This window comes from Mauremys reevesii, linkage group 26, assembly GCF_016161935.1.
Source record: "Mauremys reevesii isolate NIE-2019 linkage group 26, ASM1616193v1, whole genome shotgun sequence".
Taxonomy (NCBI): Eukaryota; Metazoa; Chordata; order Testudines; family Geoemydidae; genus Mauremys; species Mauremys reevesii.
Window position 1 is genome coordinate 12,249,021 of NC_052648.1, and position 18,256 is coordinate 12,267,276.

Sequence of the window (18,256 nt, forward strand, 5' to 3'; positions counted from 1 at the left end):
TGGGAGACTCAGCTGCGAGACACACGGACCAAGGCCTACAGAGGGGCCTATGCTGACGTCCAGGGAGCTGCCAGTGCCCAGCAGCTCTGGGTATCCGGCCCCGGCTTTGTGTGGGGAGAGGGGCACTGGCACGTGTTGGGCACACAGAGAAGTTCAGTGCTCCAGGAGCTGAGGGCTCGGGTGCGCCCCAGCAGCAGTCTGCCTCCGTGTGCCCATTCACTCTGCTCCACCCCCCAGCCCCTATGCACAGACCTGGCAGAGGCTCGACCCTGCTGGCTGGGCACCATGCCGGCTCCCCCGTCCTGCAGAACTCTGTGCCGCTCGCGGCTGCCAGGGCTGCCCGGGGGAGGCAAGTGGGGCAATTTGCCCCAGGCCCCGGGCCCTGCAGGGCCCCTGCGAGCCCTGGCCCGGCGGAGGTCCGGGTCTTTGGCGGCATTTCACCGGTGGGGGGCCCTTCAGTGCTGCCGAAGACATGGAGTGACTGAAGGCTCCCACCACTGAAATGCCGCCGAAGACCCTGACCGCCGCCGGGTGAGTACAAGCACCGCAGCTCCCCGACTTTCCCCCAGGCCCCCCGAATCCTCTGGGCGGCCCCGGCGGCTGCCCTCCATCGCCTCTTCGGGCGACCGTCCCTGGGGTCCTTCTGGAGGGAGTGGGCCGAGGCAGGAGTTGGAGGCCGCACGGTTCCGCCGTGGTGCCGCGCACTGGTGGGCAGGACCGAGCCGTGGTTCGGCTGGTGCCCTTGGAGCGGGGGGAGTGGAATCGAGGAGGGGGATTTAGCTCTGGGCATGTTCCACTGGAGCAGGAGCGTCGGTCCCAGCGTGGCCGTGGTGCCGCGAGCGGGAGGCCTAGGCTGCCACTACGGGGGGCGGCGCCGCCACATCTTCCAGGCCTGGGAGCACCCAGGGCCTTCAGGGCATCGACCCACCAAGCTGCCTCCCCCCAGCCCGCAAGGACCTTCCGCCTTATCCTTGAGAATCAGCCAGAGCCGCTACCCCAGCCTGGGAGGGAGGGGAGGGAATGGGAGTATACATAAGGGGGGAGGGGAGCGGGGAGGAAGAGATGGAGGAGGGGTCTACAGGATGCCGACTTACTGCTCTCCTGCCTTGGAGGGGCAGGGGGTCCCTGGGCAATCCCCTCTGGCTGGCCCCATGGACCAAGAAAGCCCGGCGTGCTGGGCTTGAGCAAAGATTGCAATGCCATCTGCACACTGCCCCGGGGACGGTCCATCCACCCACCCCAAAACACATTCGTAGCCGGTCCTGTGCCCCTCTCTCCAGGAGCACGGGGGAGACGTGCCAGCTGCATGAAAAGATGAAAGCCAGGCCAGGCCAAGGCAGAGGTGAGTCTAGCCCCAGGCCCCCCTGCATTGCCCGCTAGCCACCTGGCCCCCTCTGCTCCCCTGCACGGCTCCTCTGGGTTAGCCACCGGGCCTTGGAGGGGCCAGAGGCAGAATGGGCCTCCCCTGGTTGGGAGGCGGGAGGCCAGCGGGTAGGAAAGGGGGGAGCCAGCTGCGTTCTGGGTGAGAAGGCGATCGGATACTTACTCTGCTGCTCTCCCCAGCCAAAATAATTCCAGTTGCCTATAAAGAAAAGGGGCAGAGACAATAAGACGGACACGGCTGTGGGGGTAGGTGTTAGAGCCCGGGGGGTGGGAGACCAAAGCCCCTTTCACAGCCCGGCCCAAAGCAGACCCCCAGCTTCTGCCCGCAGCCCCGACGCTCAGACTCCGGCACTGCGCCGGGCGGCGTCGGGGTTCGGCTCCAGCCCCGGCCCCCACCACGCGCTGGGGATCTTCCGAGCCCGAGCTGAGCTCTGTGGGCCAGGCCCCTCGGAACAAGGGATGTTCCGCACAGGCCCTGGCAGGCTGCAAGGCCCAGCAGGACGTGGGGAGAACAAGGATTCATGGGGGCAGGGGACTGGGGGAAGAGCGGGGCTCTGTGAGTGGCAGATCCAGATGTTTGGGGCAGGCTGGGAGAAAAAGCATGGGGGGGGGGGAGCGGCTCTTAAATCCTGGTGGATCTGGGTCGCCTCCTTCTTACCCCGGATGGGGGGTGGGAGGGGCTGGAGTATTACACTGTGAGGCTGCTCCGGGCATCCCGAGCCCCTCCTTCTGCCCCCCAACCCCCCGCGGGAGGAGAGAGACTGGCACTGGGCCCTGAAGCCGCCATCTCCACATCCCGGGCCTAGGGGAGCCTGTTCCCTGGCCAGATCTCGGCCAGTCGTCATTCTCCAAATTCAGCAACATGAGCGCGCCAAAAAGACCCACGAGCCGTTAGGCCAGAGCAAATGCAGCTCCCCGGCCTCCGCGCCACAGCGAAGCAGGGGCAGAAAGCCTGGGGCAGCAGGAGGGAGCAAACGCAGGAGGCCAGAGGCCACGCTGAGGGACGTCAACAGAAGCGGGGGTGGGAGCCCCTCACGCCTGGTTAAGAACTAATGGGACAGAGTCATCCCTGGGGTAACCCCACCGGCCTCACCGGCCTTAGGGCAGGAGAGAACTAGCCTCACGGCCCCATTTGCCCCAGTGCACAGCCCTTTGAGGTGGGTGTGACGAGCGCCCATGCTGCAGAGGGGAAAACTGAGGCATGGAGTGTGTGCGGGGGGTGGGGGGAGTGACTGGTTCAGGGTCACCCAGCGACTCCGCTGCCAGCTGGGCTGGGTGGGGCCACCTCTCACTGCAAGGCCAAGAGATTTGAGGAGGATCCAGCCCCCAGCTCTGCCTTCACGTGGGCACCTCCTGACCTCAAATGCTCCGGCCCTTATGCCTTAGTTCCTTCCTCGCCTCAGCAGGGTCACCCGGCCCCCCAGGCTCGGTGCTCCTCGGCCAGATCCGACCCCTCTCTGGGCTGGGCCCTTCTCCCTAAGCCAGTGCTGAGTCCCCACCCCTGTCAGCTCTTCCCCAACCCCGTCCCACCCGCTCCCCCCCGTTCAGACGAGCTGCCTCCCAGACGTGGGCCGAGCCGAACCGACCCTGCTCCAAAGCTTCCCAGGCCAAGGCAGAGGACTGGAGTGGAGGAGAGCGAACACACGGCAGAGGAGGGGAGGGAGACAGAGCAGGGGGAAGGAGAGAGGGAAGGGGGGGAGCACGTCTCCAGCAACCCAGGCCGAGTCCCTGCTTCCCAGGCTGGGGCGTGTCGTCAGCCCAGACCCCTCCCCAGCTGTTGCCCCCTTGCAGGAACGCTGCAGCTGCTGACCCAGAGGGGGCGACGTGCTGGGAACCCCGCAGGGTGCGGGCTAGAGGCGTTGTCCCCACGCTAATCAGGGTGGTGTGGGCCATGCACGGGAACGGGGCGGGGACTGTGAGTTGGGGGGCAAGGGAGACACAGGCCCTATGATCATCCCCACCCCACCTCACCTGGGGGGTCAAACAAACTCCTCCCCCCACAGCTCTGTCCAGGCACCATCCAGCCCCCCCGGGACCCAGCTCTGTGGGAGCTGGAGGGTCACAGGCCCAGAGGAGTGGGGAGCTTGATGCTGGAGGGGATTGGTACTTACAGCACTGGGAGCCGGGCATGGGGAGCGGTTTGTCCTGCTCCTCCTGGAACTCGTACTGGGGAGAGAACAGAGGGACGGTCACGGGCATCCCGGCCAGGCAGTCTCCGGGCCGGCCCCCTCCCCCCGGCCCAGCAGAGCGGGCCCCGCAGCCCTTCAGGGGGGTGATGATAGACTCCCAGGGCACTCAGAGCAGATCCCCGCGGGACGCTCTGATTTCCTGCCCCGTCCCCCTGGTCCTGTCTCTGCCAGTGAGGCCCTGGCACACTCGCCCAGCCAGGCGCCACCTGAATGCACACAACCCAGCGGTGCCGGGGGCGGGGGAGCTGCGAACACACACAGGGGATCAGGGCCGGCAGGGGGTGCCAGGCCCCAGGGCTGACTTACATCGTCCTGATCCTTCATAGCATTCAGCTGCTCCAGCTTCTTCGCCCAGTACCTGGCCTCCTCCTCGGGGATGTCTGAAAGCAGAGAGGCCCCCTTGCCAGCAGCCCGTGGGGTCTCTGTGGTCCGCCCCCCCCACTCCCAACGCAGCCCCTGGGGCCCTGCACATGGGGGCCCAGCTCTGGGTCATGGCGCCAGCCTCTGGCTGGGCCTGCAGCTGGGAGAGGCAGCCTGTGCTGGGGGGAGGAGGGGATGGATCTGTGGGGCAGGGAGGGAAGGGGGGTGGCAGGGCTGGGCCTGAGGGTGGGAGTGGAGTTGGGGTGCCCCACACCCTGATCGGCTCCTCACCGGAAGGGAAAGGAGGGTGGAGAGGAGCAGCGGTAGGTCGGGCACATGGCGTGAAGGTGGGGATCCAGGAAAGGACTGTGATGATGCCCCTCAGTCCCGACCCGCAGCCCCCTGCTATCCCAGCCCTGGGCTTGCCCCCCACCTCTGCCAGTGCCCCCCAATCCTGAGCCACAATCCCCATTGCGTTTCCAGTTTTGGGGCCCCCCCATCTCTTTCAATCCCACATCTGGGGTGTGAGGAGGGAAATATTCCCAAGGAGGGAGACCCCTGGGCACAGGCTAGGAGCCCCGCTCGCCCCCTGGCCCCGGGACGGCACCGTACCGAGCGGTAACTCGAAGCGGGTGTCCAGCAGGATGCGGTGGAAGGTGGGGTCCTTGGTGCCAGAGATCTCGTTGTCGGTCATGATGACCTGGGAGTCGAGGGTGAGCCATTCCCCGGGGCCCTCCTAGGGGAGAGAACTGGCGGGTCAGGGCAGACGCCAGGGGAATGAAGCCCCACTTAGAGTCTCCCAGCCTGGCAAATAACCCAGCCATGCTCCCCTGCTCTGGCCCTTTCATGGGGCTAAGCCCCACGGCTCTGTGTGCTGGGGGAGGGTCTGTTACTGGGGGGGGGAACTGAGGCACAAAGGGGGGGCAGCGATTTCCTGAGCCAGCAATGGAACCCAGGAGTCCTGAGTCCCAGATCCCTGCTCCCCCTCCTGCTAGCAGCCATAGCGAAGAGCTGTGCTGTCTGGACACCCGTGTCCCCTCCACCCGCCCCCTGCCTCGAGCGCCCCTTCAGGAGAGGACGATTTGCGGCAGTGCCCGGTCATGGAGCTCCTCCCTGCCCGCAGGAGCAGTGCCAGGGCAGGGAGGCTAAACCCCCGGCCTGCCCCATGGCGCCTGAGAGCGCCGACCGCTGGAGGGGGCACAAGGGCTTGGTACAGAGGCTCATCATTAACCCTTTGCACCTGGGAGACTCCTCCTCCCCCCCCCCCAGCCTTGCTTTCCTCCCAGCTGCTGGAAGAGAACCCCAAATCCCCCAGGCTGACCCTCCCCACCCCCAAGCAGGTGGACACCTGCCCTTCCCCACCTGTCTCCAGGTCCCACCAGTCTGGCTCTGCCGGGATGTGCCCTGTGGGTTAGGAGGAGGCTGAACCTTGGCACAGGAAGGGGACTTGGGGGCCCAGGGGACAGGTGGCTCTGCCAGGACACTGGTCCCTCCTCCCCCCAGACCCAGACCCTCCCCTCGCTCCACCCCAGAAGGCCGGCAGGGGGTGACGCCCAGTCCTGGCTGGGCTCCGAAGGGCAGAGACCGGGGCAGGGAGTCAGGAAGGTCGGGGAGTGGCGGCTGTCTGGGCCCCGCTGGGGAGAGCGCCCCGTGCCTACCTCGTTGGACTGCCGGATGGTCTGCAGGGGGATCCACACCGTCCCCACCATGGTGTCCCAGATCAGCCCCTTGTTCCACACCTCCACCGTCAGCCCCAGGTCCAGCCGGTTAATCTCACTGCAAGGGAAGCAAAGCGACCATGTGCCCAGCACTGCTGGCCTCGTCTGGCTCGCCGCCTCCCCCATGACCCCCGTCCCCATTGGGCCCCACATCTGGCTGAGCTCATGCCACGGGGCCTCTTACTGCAGCAGCTGGGAGTCAGTGCTCCTGCCCCACTCCCCACAGCGCCCCCTGCTGGGAGAGGTTGGGACTGGGGGAGCTGGGAGCCCCCCCGAGCCAGCGCTGGAGCATGGCCTAGGGAGGTCAGACAGACAGTGCCAGCTCCCAAGATCGCACTAGCTGTGACTTGTCATCTAGACACAGCTCAGCTCTGGAAATGGTGTCTGTGAGTTAATGGGGGGGGGGGCACTTTTTTCTTTGGAAGGTCCCACAAAACTGTTTGACTTTCCCAGCATCCGAGGCGTGAGTTTAACACACGCCAACGTGCTTCTGAATCTCCTCCCGCCTCGCTGCGTAGGAAGTCAGGACCCTGCTTCCGAGCAAGGACGAATCTGGAGCCGCCAACCGTTGGACCCGTGTCACTTTAATCTCCTGCGGGAGTGTTTGGCCTGAGACGGGAGCGTCATTCGAGGGACGGTAATTGGGGGAGTCCCGGCTGTCTCTGCAGCGGCCCAGCCTGCAGCCCCCCGGCCCCGGGTCTGGGACGCGCTCGTGTCTGACGCTTTAAGCAGATGGATGGAAAATGAGGGAGCAAAGGGGAGAGGCGGTTTCCTGCCACGTGCAGCAGCCCGGTCCCTTGCTGCTGGGATCCCTCCAGGGTCTGCCTCATCTTGGGGGTTAACAGCCGCCATGTTCCCAGCAGCCCCAGGCTCTGTGCCTAGCTGTGGCCTCCAGGCATGCCCAGTGCTCCCTCTCTGTGCCACGGCGGGTGTTTACACTGCTGCCGGGCAGGGAATTCCTGGTCTCACCCTGCTCCGGTTCCCCAGGCCCCCTCTGCAGACTGCAGTGGCTCAGCTGGCAGCCTGCTCTCTCTAGCTCTCCACCAGTGTGTCGAGTGCCTCGGGCATCGTGCCCAGGCAGAGAGCAGGGATCCAGCACCCACCTGGGGGTCTGGCAAGGCCAACAGCCATGGGTGCGCCAAGAGACGTCTCCCCTTCCCCTCCACCTGATTGCAGGCTCCATGGCCGGGGGGCTGCTGATGGGCCGGGAGTTTCTCCAGGCCACCCACTGAAGGCGGGGTGACCTGAGACACTCCTGGTGCCACAGCCGCCTCCTGTAGTAGCATCTAGGGGTTACAGTGGACGAGAAGCTGGATACGAGTTGACAGTGTGCCCTTGTTGCCAAGAAGGCTAATGGCATTTGGGGCTGTATACGTAGGGGCACTGCCAGCAGATCGATGGACGTGATCATTCCCCTTTATTTGGCATTGGTGAGGCCTCATTTGGAGTCCTGTGTCCAGTTTTGGGCCCCACACTACAAGGAGGATGTGGAAAAATTGGAAAGAGTCCAGCGGAGGGCAACAAAAATGATTAGGGGGCTGGAGCACATGACTTATGAGGAGAGGCTGAGGGAACTGGGATTGTTCAGTCTGCAGAAGAGAAGAGTGAGGGGGGATTTGATAGCTGCTTTCAACTACCTGAAAGGGGGTTCCAAAGAGGATGGATCTAGACTGTTCTCAGTGGTAGCAGATGACAGAACAAGGAGCAATGGTCTCAAGTTGCAGTGGGGGAGGTCTAGGTTGGATATTAGGAAACACTTTTTCACTAGTAGGGTGGTGAAGCACTGGAATGGGTTACCTAGGGAGATGGCGGAATCTCCTTCCTTAGAGGTTTTTAAGGTCAGGCTTGACAAAGCCCTGGCAGGGATGATTTAGTTGGGTTTGGTCCTGCTTTGAGCAGGGGGTTGGACTAGATCCCTCCTGAGGTCCCTGCCAACCCTGAGATTCTGTGATTCTATGATCTCTGGGAGGGAGATGGGGGTGGGGATGGGGGCAAGGCCTTGACAGAGGGGATGGGAGAGGCGCCTGACTTGGCATTGCTGGGGACTCAGCATCCAGCTGCCCCGGGCCATGGGGCAGGTACCAGATCAGTGACCCCTAGAGATAAGGGCAGGGTGAAGAGCTAAGGGCAACAGAGCATCTCAGTTCCCGCTGCTGGCTCCGGGGATCCTGCACCCGAGCCCCTGACATCCCGGTTTATCTGGGGCGTGCCTGATTTTGAGGATTTGTGGAGCTTGTGTGGCACGTGGGTTTGATCATTTATGCGATTACATCATGCAATAGCAGACAGCCAAAAATGGCAAGTTTTTAAAGTGCTTATATACCAGTGCTAGAAGTCTAAACAATAAGCTGGGTGAACTCGAGTGCCTCCTGTTAAATGAGGATATTGATACAAAAGGCATCACAGAAACCTGGTGGAATGAGGATAATCAATGGGACGCAGTAATACCAGGGTACAGAATGTATCGGAAGGACAGAACAGGTGGTGCTGGTGAGGGAGTGGCACTATATGTGAAAGAAAGCGTAGAATCAAATAAAGTAAAAATCTCAAATTAACTAAATTGTACTATAGAATCTCTATGGCTAGTAATTCCATGCTTGGAAAATCAGAATATAGCAGTAGGGCTGGATTACAGACCAGGATGGTGTTAGTGACTCTGAAATGCTCAGGGAGATTAGAGAGGCTATTGAAACAAAAAACTCAGTAATACTGGGGGATCTCAGCTCTACCCATATTGACTGGGTACATGTCACCTCAGGACGGGATGCTGAGATAAAGTTTCTTGACATGTTAAATGACTGCTTCTTCGAGCAGCTAGTCCTGGAAGCCACACGGGGAGAGGCAATTCTTGATTTAGTCCTAAGTGCAGCACAGGATCAGGTCCAAGAGGGGAATATAGCTGGGCTGCTTGGTAATAGTGACCATAATATAATTAAATTTAATATCCCTGTGGCGGGGAAAGCTCCACAGCAGCCCACCACTGCAGCATTTATTTTCAGAAAGGGGAACTACACAAAAATGAGGAGGTTAGTGAAACAGAAATTAAAAGTGAAATCCCTCCAAGCTGCGTGGAAACTTTTCAAAGACACCATAATAGAGACTCAACTTCAATGTATCCCCCAAATTAAAAACATAGTAAGAGAACCAAAAAAGAGCCCCTGTGGTTAAACAACAAAGTAAAAGACGCAGTGAGAGGCTAAAAGGCCTCCTTTAAAAAGTGGAAGTTAAAGCCTAGTGAGGAAAATAGAAAGGAGCATAAACTCTGGCAAATGAAGTGTAAAAACCTAATTAGAAAGACCAAAAAAGAATTTGAAGAACAGCTGGCCAAAGACAACTCAAAGTAACAGCATTTTTTAAAAAATACATCAGAAGCAGGAAGCTGCTAACCAACCAGTGGGGCCACTGGACGATTGAGACGCTAAAGGAGCATTCAAAGAAGATAAGGCCATTGCGGAGAAACTAAATGAATTCTTTGCATTGGTCTTCACTATTGGAGGATGTGAGGGAGATTCCCAAACCTGAGCCATTCTTTTTGGGTGACAGATCTGAGGAACTGTCCCAAATTGAGGTGTCATTAGAGGAGGTTTTGGAATTGATTGATAAAGTTAACATTGACATGTCACCGTGACCGGATGGCATTCACCCAAGAGTTCTGAAGGAACTCAAATGTGAAATTGCAGGACTACTAACTGTCATCCGTAACCTATCATTTAAATCAGCTTCTGTATCAAATGACTGGAGGATAGCTAATGTGATGCCAATTTTTAAAAATGGCTCCAGAGGTGACCCTGGCAACTACAGGCCAGTGAGCCTGACTTCAGTACCGGGCAAATTGGTTGAAACTATCGTAAAGAACAAAATTATCAGACACATAGATGAACATAATTTGTTGGGAAAGAGTCAACATGGTTTTTGTAAAGGGAAATCATGCCTCACCAATCTACTAGAATTCTTTGAGGGGGTCAACAAGCATGTGGACAAGGGAGATCCAGTGGATATAGTGTAGTTAGATTTTCAGAAAGCCTTTGACAAAGTCCCCCACCAAAGGCTCTTCAGCAAAGTAAGCTGTCATGGGATAAGAGGGAAGGTTCTCTCGTGGATTGGTAACTGGTTCAAAGACAGGAAACAAAGGGTAGGAATAAATGGTCAGTTTTCAGAATGGAGAGAGGTAAATAGTGGTGTCTGTACTGGGCCCAGTCCTATTCAACATATTCATAAATGATCTGGAAAAAGGGGTTAACAGTGGGATGGCAAAATTTGCAGATGATACAAAACTACTCAAGATAGTTACGTCCCAGGCAGACTGCGAAGAGCTACAAAAGGATCTCACAAAACTGGGTGACTGGGCAAGAAAATGGCAGATGAAATTCAATGTTGATAAATGCAAAGTGATGCACGTTGGAAAACATAATCCCGACTATACATATAACATGATGGGATCTAAATTAGCTGTTACCACTCAGGAAAGAGATCTTGGAGTCATTGTGGAGAGTTATCTGAAATCAAGCACTCCATGTGCAGCGGCAGTCAGACAAGTGAACAGAAGGTTGGGAATCATTAAGAAAGAGATAGAGAATAGGACAGAAAATATCATGTTGCCTCTATATAAATCCATGGTATGTCCACACCTTGAATACTGTGTGCAGATGTGGTCACCCCATCTCAAAAAAGACATATTGGAATTGGAAAAGGTACAGAAAAGGGCAACAAAAATGATTAGGGGTATGGAACGGCTTCTGTATGAGGAGAGATTAATAAGACTGGGACTTTTCAGCTTGGAAAAGAGGCAACTAAGGGGGGATATGATAGAGGTCTATAAAATCATGACTGGTGTGGAGAAAGTAGATAAGGCAGTGTTATTTACTCCTTCTGATAACACAAGAACAAGGGGTCACCAAATGAAATGAATAGGTAGCAGATTTAAAACAAACACAAGAAAATATTTTTTCACACAACACACTGTCAACCTGTGGAACTCCTTGCCAGAGGGTGTTGTGAAGGCCAAGACTATAACGGGGTTCAAAAGGGAGCTAGATAGATTCATGGGGGATAGGTCCATCAATGGCTATTAGCCAGGATGGGCAGGGATGGTGTCCCTGGCCTCTGTTTGCCAGAAGCTGGGGTTGGGTGCCAGGAGATGGATCACTTGATGATTCCCTGGTCTGTTCATTCCTCTTGGGGCACCTGGCATTGGCCACTGTCGGCAGACAGGACACTGGGCTAGAGGGACCTTTGGTCTGAGCCAGTGTGGCTGTTCTTACGTTCTGACAGCAGCCCCCCAAGAGCGGGAGGCCCTGGGGCCCCACCCCCACCCGAGGGGAGTACTCACAACATGAAGTCCTGCTCCCAGCAGGGCAGGTTCCCCCGCACCGCGATGGTCGTGCTCTTGACATTCTGCACCTTCAGCGTCACGTAGGTGTTGAACTTCTCTGCAGGGAAGGGAGCAGAGGGTGGAGCTCTGGGCCTGGATCAGCCCCGTCCCGGGCGGGGGGCACCGCGAGCTCCCTGGGCGGGTCAGACAACCTCGTGCTCCCCACCCCCAGCCTCAAAGGCCACCCGCTGGTTCTTCCCATCAGCCCAGGGGCCTCCCTGTCCTCAAGAGGCGTCTCCAGCCAACACAAGGGAGGTTCTCCCTGCACTGCCCTCCCTGAGCCCAGCCCCAGCTCCTCCAGCACCGACCCTGCCCTGGACTCCCCGGCCATCTCAGCCCCGGGACCAGATCAGCCCCCACTCCTCCAGCACCAGCTCCAGCCCCCCACACCCTTCCCGACCATCCCTGCCCCAGGACCAGCCCAGCCCCCACTTCTCCAGCACCAGCTCCAGCCCCTACTTCCCGACCACCCTAGCCCCAGGACCAGCCCAGCCCCCCCTCCTCCAGCACCACTCCACCCTCCCCACACCCTTCCCGACCATCTCAGCACCGGGACAGTCCCACACAAGAACTTTCAGCAGAGTTTGTCACCAGCTAGGGGCACGGTCAGCTCCCGACGCTGCTTCAGCCCACATGCAGCACGGTTAATGCAGTGTATCCTGACCCGACTGTGCTACACAGCTCTGCTAATGCCCCTCAGTCCCGACCTGCCGCCCCCTGCTAGCCTAGCCCAGCCCTGGGATCCCCCCCCCCCCCCGGCTCTGTTAATGCCCCTCAGTCCTGACCCGCAGCCCCCTGCTAGCCCAGCCCTGGGATCTCCCCCGCCCCCAGCTCTGCTAATGCCCCTCAGTCCACCCCGCCCCCAGCCCACTCTGGCCTGGCCTGTGTTTCACTCTCCCTGGGCAGAGATGGCAGCACCAGCTGGTGGGTGGGTGGGGGCATTGCAGAGGTGCAGGGGGGGGATTGCAGAGGTGCCGAGTGTCCAGGAGTGACTAGACCCAGAGCAGCTTGGGCTCCTCTCCCCCCACCCCAGACCTGGGGTGTCGCTCACCCCGATGGGTATTTCATCAGAGCTGCCTCTGGCAGCCTGGCTGGCTCCCCTGTCCCACTGCCCCCACCCCCCTGGCCGCTGTGTGCATGGGACACCTCCCGCCGTCCCAGGCCAGGGCTGGTAGAGGCCGGGGCAGAGGCAGATTGACAGCAGCTCCGCTCTCCAGCAGGGGGCGCTCCTGGTGCCGGCTCAGCTCCCCTGATGCTTGGTGCTCTGTGCAGAGGGGACAAGCTCTGGATGGGTTTGGATGGTTCCTGCCCCCGGGAGGAAGCTAGAGAACAAAGCCCCTCTGCACGCCTGCTCTATGCCTGGCTGACAGGGAGGGTGACCGGATGAGATGAAGAAAATATCGGGACACATGGTGGGGGAAAGGGGGGGAGTGAAATATCGGACAAATTATGTCCCGACCAAAGATTGGTCGGGACGTGGGACAAACACCTAAATATTGGGACGGTCCCGATTTTATTGGGATGTCTGGTCACCCTACTGACAAGGAGGAGGGGCTTCCCATCCCAGGTGCGGGAGCAGAGCGGGGTGCCCCCCAGCTCTGCACAGATGGGGTGAAAAGAGCCCTCCTGCCCAGGCGTCACAGAAAGGAAGCCAGTGAGATCTGTGTGCATGTGAGTGTGTGCGCACAACAAGTGTATGGGTATGTATAGCATACTTGTGTGCCTGTAGACGTGGGTGCAGTGTGTGTGTGACCCATGTGTGTCTAGACTCCCCTCCCCTCCCAGAGCCAGGGGTAGAACCCAGGAGTCCTGACGCCAACTCCCCAGCTCTAACCACTGGACCCCACTCCCCTCCCAGAGCCAGGGATAGAACCCAGGAGTCCTGACGCCAACTCCCCAGCTCTAACCACTGGACCCCACTTCCTCTCTATTTTGTCCTTTCTACCTGCTGATCCTTTTCGGTAAATCCTGGGGAAGCTGGGACGGGCCCCCCCTGGAGTCCTTAGAAGGAGGCCTAGCTCGGGGCTACAGGCTCCCCTGCCTCACGCCTAGGGGCTGCTCTTGCCTGCTCCCTCTGTGCCTTTCTCCCCAGCACCCCGAAGCTGCTCATCCCGGGGCCCCCATGCCCCATCGGCTCAGCAGCCCACTCTGCTTTGTAAAGCCAGGCCCACACTGACCCCCTGCGGGAAACCCGGCCCCCTCCTGCAGTGCAGCCATGTCGCCCATGTGACCAGGGGTGGCGGGAGCGACTTACCTTGGGCCCCGTCAAACTTGGCTTTTTTAACTGCAAAGAGAGAGAGAGAATAAAACGTTTTAGCCTCCAGGCCCAGAAATCCGCCTGGGAAGTGCTAATGGCCCCGCTCCTAGCGAGCCAGGCCCAGACCTGCTGGAGAATCCCCACTCTGCAGGAAACCAGGGGCCCGTTCTCCCCCCAGCTCCCGATGTCCTAGGGCCCACTGCAGTGCGGGCTGGCAGCCTGGGCCCAGGGCAGGACACTCCTGTGTCTTTGAGATTTTTGGGGTGCAGTCAGTCACCCCTTGTCCTACAACCCCGAAAGGTGGGGATGACTAGGGCTGGATCCATGTCCTGGGTGTAACCACCCCGCAAGATCTGAGCCCCCTGGAACTCGGGCCTGGATCCAGACTCAGGCTCCATCCCTCTCTCGAAATGCCACTTGGACAAGGAGCACCCCTCCCGCTAGCAAACACCTCTGGGAAAAGTGCTGGCCTCTGTGTGTCTTAGCCCCCTCTCAGCCTCGGGCCACTCACAGGCGCTCCCCAATCCCCACGGCCTTCGTGTGCAGCCATGCAGTTATGAATGCCTGACACGAGTGACTTGACCTTAACATCGCTGTCTGCCAGCCCCAGAGAAACAGCGCGGTGGAAAACCCTGGGATCTTCAAATCTGTGTCGTGCTGCGCTCTGGAAACGGGGCGGGGCTGGGGGGCTCTCAGCCGTGCGTTGGGTGGTTCTCATTGCATGAGAACAGCAGCAGAGTCCTGGGAGGAGCATCAGGTGTCGCCTGGTGCGAGTGAGCACTGGGGAGCTCATGGCATGATCTCAAAAGGACCGTTCTCACTGGGCCTGCATTGAGTGGAAGCTGGGACCTTGTCATGAGATCTATTCTCGCATCTCGCTGGCTAGGATCCATGAGGCCCACTGCTCTCTACTGGACAGACTGGGTCAGGAATTCCTCCTCCTCTCTCTGGAATAGTGCCCGTCAGCCACAGATCGCAAAGCTCCTAAGAGATGCTCATTAAACTTTGCAAAAGCTCTGTTGAAATAGGTGAGTGTTCTTGCACCCATTACACACGTCACTTAGCAAAGATATTATTATGAGGGGGCAGGGCCGAGAGGCTCCACCGTGCTAGGTGCTGTACAAAGAGACCATCCCTTCTGCAACCATCTAAACAGATGAGATAAGCAAAGGACGGGAGGGGAGCCCGAGGCAAGTGCCTCACCCAAGAGTAGGCAGCCAGAGCGAGGAATAGAACTCGGAGTTCTTAGCTCCCAGATCAGCGCTCTAGCCACTAGGCAGTACTGTACTACTCCATAAAGTACAGCACCCCCCCCCCACATCACCCACCCCAATAATGGCCAGACAACTCCAGATCCTAAACGGACAGAACTGGTGCTGCACAAGCAGCCTTTGCCTCGTTAAATAAAGGCCCGGTTTTAATGTGGCATTACTCTCGAGATCAAAGGAAACAGATTCCCCTGCACGTTGCTGGTTCAGGAAACGCCAGTGTCTTGCTGGATGTTACTGCAGCACATGCCGCTGTTTAGCTAGTGATTTCCTTTTGCGTGCCCTGCCGCAGCGCCGGTCGGGCATGTCTTGATGAAATGAACAAAACTTGTCATGGCAAAGGGCTGGGGTTGATGAGACTTTGTGTAGGTCCTGGACTGAAGTGAAGAGAGACCCCAGAATAACTTGGTAGCAAGGGCACTCCCTGGAGGGGGGCAGGGACTCAGGTTGAAGAAACAGAGGGATTGGAACACGGGCCTCTCATCTCTGAGGTCAGGGCCCCAAGCACTGGGCCACGGAGTCAGTGTCTCTCTTGTACTCTGCCATAACAAATAGTTAAGTAGTTATACCCATTAGACTCACTCCAGCAGGGAGAACCCCACCACAGAATAGTCTAGACGGCCAAGGTTCAAGTCTCACTTCCAGATGAGTCCTTGACTGCTGAGCTAAGGCACTTTCTCCTCTTCTCTCCCTACCTACCACCCTGGTTTTAGATGAAAAACTTGGAAGGCTCTTGGTTTCATCCCCACGTGGGATGGGTCAAACCACTTCCCGCTCCCCCTTCACAGTTCTAGGGGTCTGCTGGAGCCAGCTTTGTGCATTCAGCTCAGTGCAGATTGTGCCAGGCGAGACACACCCACTGTGCTCTCTCTCACAGAGTCCTTCCTCCTTCATTTCCCCACAATCGCTCCCCAGGACCCATCCGAGAGCTGCCCTAGGTTAGGCCTGCAGAAAATGCTGTTTGTGTTGTAAAGAAAGGAGGGTGCAAATATTCCCCAGAATTTGGGATAACCTAGTGGAGCGTCTCAGCAGTCGAGGCCGAGTCCAGCTGTAACAGGCCGACCTTTCTGCTCCTTGGCAGGAGGGTGAGAGCTCAAATGGGACTGGTTCATTCCCACCCGCTGCCCCCTTGTTTCCTTCAATAAACCTTAAAGGGCCCGACTGATTCTTGCTTTCCCATCACGGCTCCTGTTGTTCCCAGAACGCAATAGATCCTGGACGCGCCGCCTGGTCTTCAAATCACAGGGGGGCTCGTTTAGGGAGCGAGTCAGGCGAAGGTAACGGATTTGCGTCAGCGCAAGAGGAGATTCATATGCAACGGGGAATGATTCCGCTAACGAAATCCGGTACTCGGCCAAAACTCCCCTGGTCTTCCGTGGAGCTGCTGTCGATCTGCAGCAGAGCGAGGGAGAGGAGAGTCGGGCCCCGAGACTGGAGTGAGAGTTAGGAGCACATCCCGTGGGGAAGAGCCAGTCTGGGGAGGAGCAGAGGGGAAGTCCCTTGATCTGAGGCATTTGAAGGCGGCGCTGGCCAAAGCACCCGCGGAAGGATCAGGCTTTAGCAGAGGGGGCGGAGCGGGGTGGCCGCTGGCACTTTTCCATCTGGGATTTTCATGAGATCCTTTGTGCTAGAGGAAGCTCTGCCTCTCAGGTCACTGACCAACCTGGGCCACAGGACCTGGCTGGAGTCTAGCCACGGAGCAGCCCCAACGCAGCTCACAGGCCTGGGCTGGCTTTGAAGCCAGCGAGCGAAAGCAGGAGAAACATGTTGGAAATGCTCTTATCGGCCTCCCGACAACAGAACAGCTGCTTGGGGGTGGGGGAAGCCGAGCACCGCGCGGGGAGACAGGATTGAACCACAAGACAGGGCCAGGATTAGCCAGCAGCGGCTGGGAGATCCCTGGGCGGCAGGATGGGCTCCCAGTCCCAAAGGCCTGTTGGAGGCCAGCGACTCAGCTGGAGGAAGCCCAAGGAGGATACTGGCCTCAGCGGCTTGTGCAATGAGAGAAGCTCACAGCTGGGCTGTCTGAGCAGAGTGCTCTGCAGCCTCTCCACCGCCCAGTCATGCTGCAGCCATTCCCTGAGTCCTCCACTGCCCTGCACTGCGTGCCGCCTCCGTCTTTAACACACAGCGGCCAGGCCCCTGCGTGGGCTCCCTGTCTCCGTCTGCCTCCAGGCCCCTGCAAAGCTGGGGGGTTGGCTCTGGGGGGGGCAGCCCATCCCAGCGCTACGTGTGCAGTGCAGGGAACAGCCCTCACTGCCGCGCGGCGGAGGTGGCTGTGCAGCTCAGGTGTGGCGCACGCTTTTATTACAATGCTGCTGCTCAGTGCAGAGGAGTGGCGTGGACTGGCAGGATGGGGAAGTGGTGTTATGGGTGTTACAGGCTGAAACAGTTGGGTGGCAAAAGCTGTCCTTCATCTGGGATAAATGGAAGAAACAATTAAGCTCCTTTGCGGAACCAGGTAGCTGAAACAACAGCAGCTCACTCTCCAAAGCACAGGTCCATGTGGGAGGAGTTTCGCTGGGTATTGTTTCGTGAAGGGTGGCATGTGGGTAAAAGAGAGGCAGAGCAAAGAAGGTGGCAGAGAAGCACCAGCCACAGAAACACTGGGAGTGTTGCCCTGAGAAAAGGCTAGCAGGGAGAGCTTTTGGGCAAAGTGCTGGCTGAAGGGGGTTTGGGGTTGTAAGCAAAGAAGCTGTCTCTCGCTGTTTGATTCCTGCTGTGTTCAGGGAAACAGACTTTGTACATTCTTTGTGCAGAATCAGGATTGCATCCAAGAAATATCTGACTTCATCATCAGTTTCTCCTCCTCCCAGAAACAACCCCCAGGCACCTGAATGTTGGCTAAGCACTCAGGTCAGACAGAGTCAGATAGAGTGCAGGGGATGTGCTCCTAGGTGCATGGGAAATGCACGGCTTGGCAATCTCATCCCATGGCCAGCACCTCCACCAGCACTTCCACCATAACCACACATGCACACCCCAGCACAAGCCTAGGACATGTCAGCTGGTCTGTTCTCTCCCCCTGCAGCTGAGCCTATAGAAAGCTTTCGAAAACAACAAGGAGTCTGGTGGCACCTTAAAGACTGACAGATTTATCTGGGCATAAGTTTTCGTGGGTAAAAACCCCACTTCTTCAGATGCATGGAGTGAAGATTACAGATGCCGGCATTATACAATGTCACGTGAAGAGAAGGGAGTTACCTCACAAGTGGAGAACCAGTGTTAACAGGGCCAATTCGATCAGGGTGGATGTGATCCACTCCCAATAATAGATGAGGAGGTGTCAATTCCAGGAGAGGCAAAACTGCTTCTGTAATGAGCCAGCCACTCCCAGCCCCTATTCGAGCCCAAATTAATGGTGTTAATTTTGCAAATGAATTTTAGTTCTGCTGTTTCTCTTTGACGTCTATTTCTGAAGTTTTTTTTTGTTCAAGAATAGTGACTTTTAAAATGTGTTATAGAATGTCCAGGAAGATGGAAGTGTTCTCCTACTGGCTTCTGTATGTTACCGTTCCTGATGTCCGATTTGCGTCCATTTGTTCGTTTACGTAGGGACTGTCCAGTTTGGCCAATGTACATGGCAGAGAACTGACACCTCCTCATCTATTATTGGGAGTGGACCACATCCACCCTAATCGAATTGGCCCCGTCAGCGCTGGTTCTCCACTTGTGAGGTTCTCCCATCTCTTCATGTGTCATTAGATAAT

At 58.0% G+C, this 18,256-nt stretch overlaps 1 protein-coding gene across 1 annotated transcript in view; it reads right to left on the reverse strand.

The window, feature by feature from the left end:
• The window catches only part of UNC13A (unc-13 homolog A), a 114,689-nt gene that overhangs the window by 65,107 nt on the left and 31,326 nt on the right, over positions 1-18,256 (reverse strand). The window contains exons 2-8 of the mRNA XM_039515907.1: positions 13,276-13,305; positions 10,980-11,079; positions 5,591-5,708; positions 4,545-4,668; positions 3,879-3,952; positions 3,495-3,549; positions 1,547-1,582 (exon numbers count right to left, since the gene is read on the reverse strand). Coding sequence (XP_039371841.1) covers positions 1,547-1,582; positions 3,495-3,549; positions 3,879-3,952; positions 4,545-4,668; positions 5,591-5,708; positions 10,980-11,079; positions 13,276-13,305 — 537 coding nt within the window. The remainder of the gene's footprint in view (positions 1-1,546; positions 1,583-3,494; positions 3,550-3,878; positions 3,953-4,544; positions 4,669-5,590; positions 5,709-10,979; positions 11,080-13,275; positions 13,306-18,256) is intronic.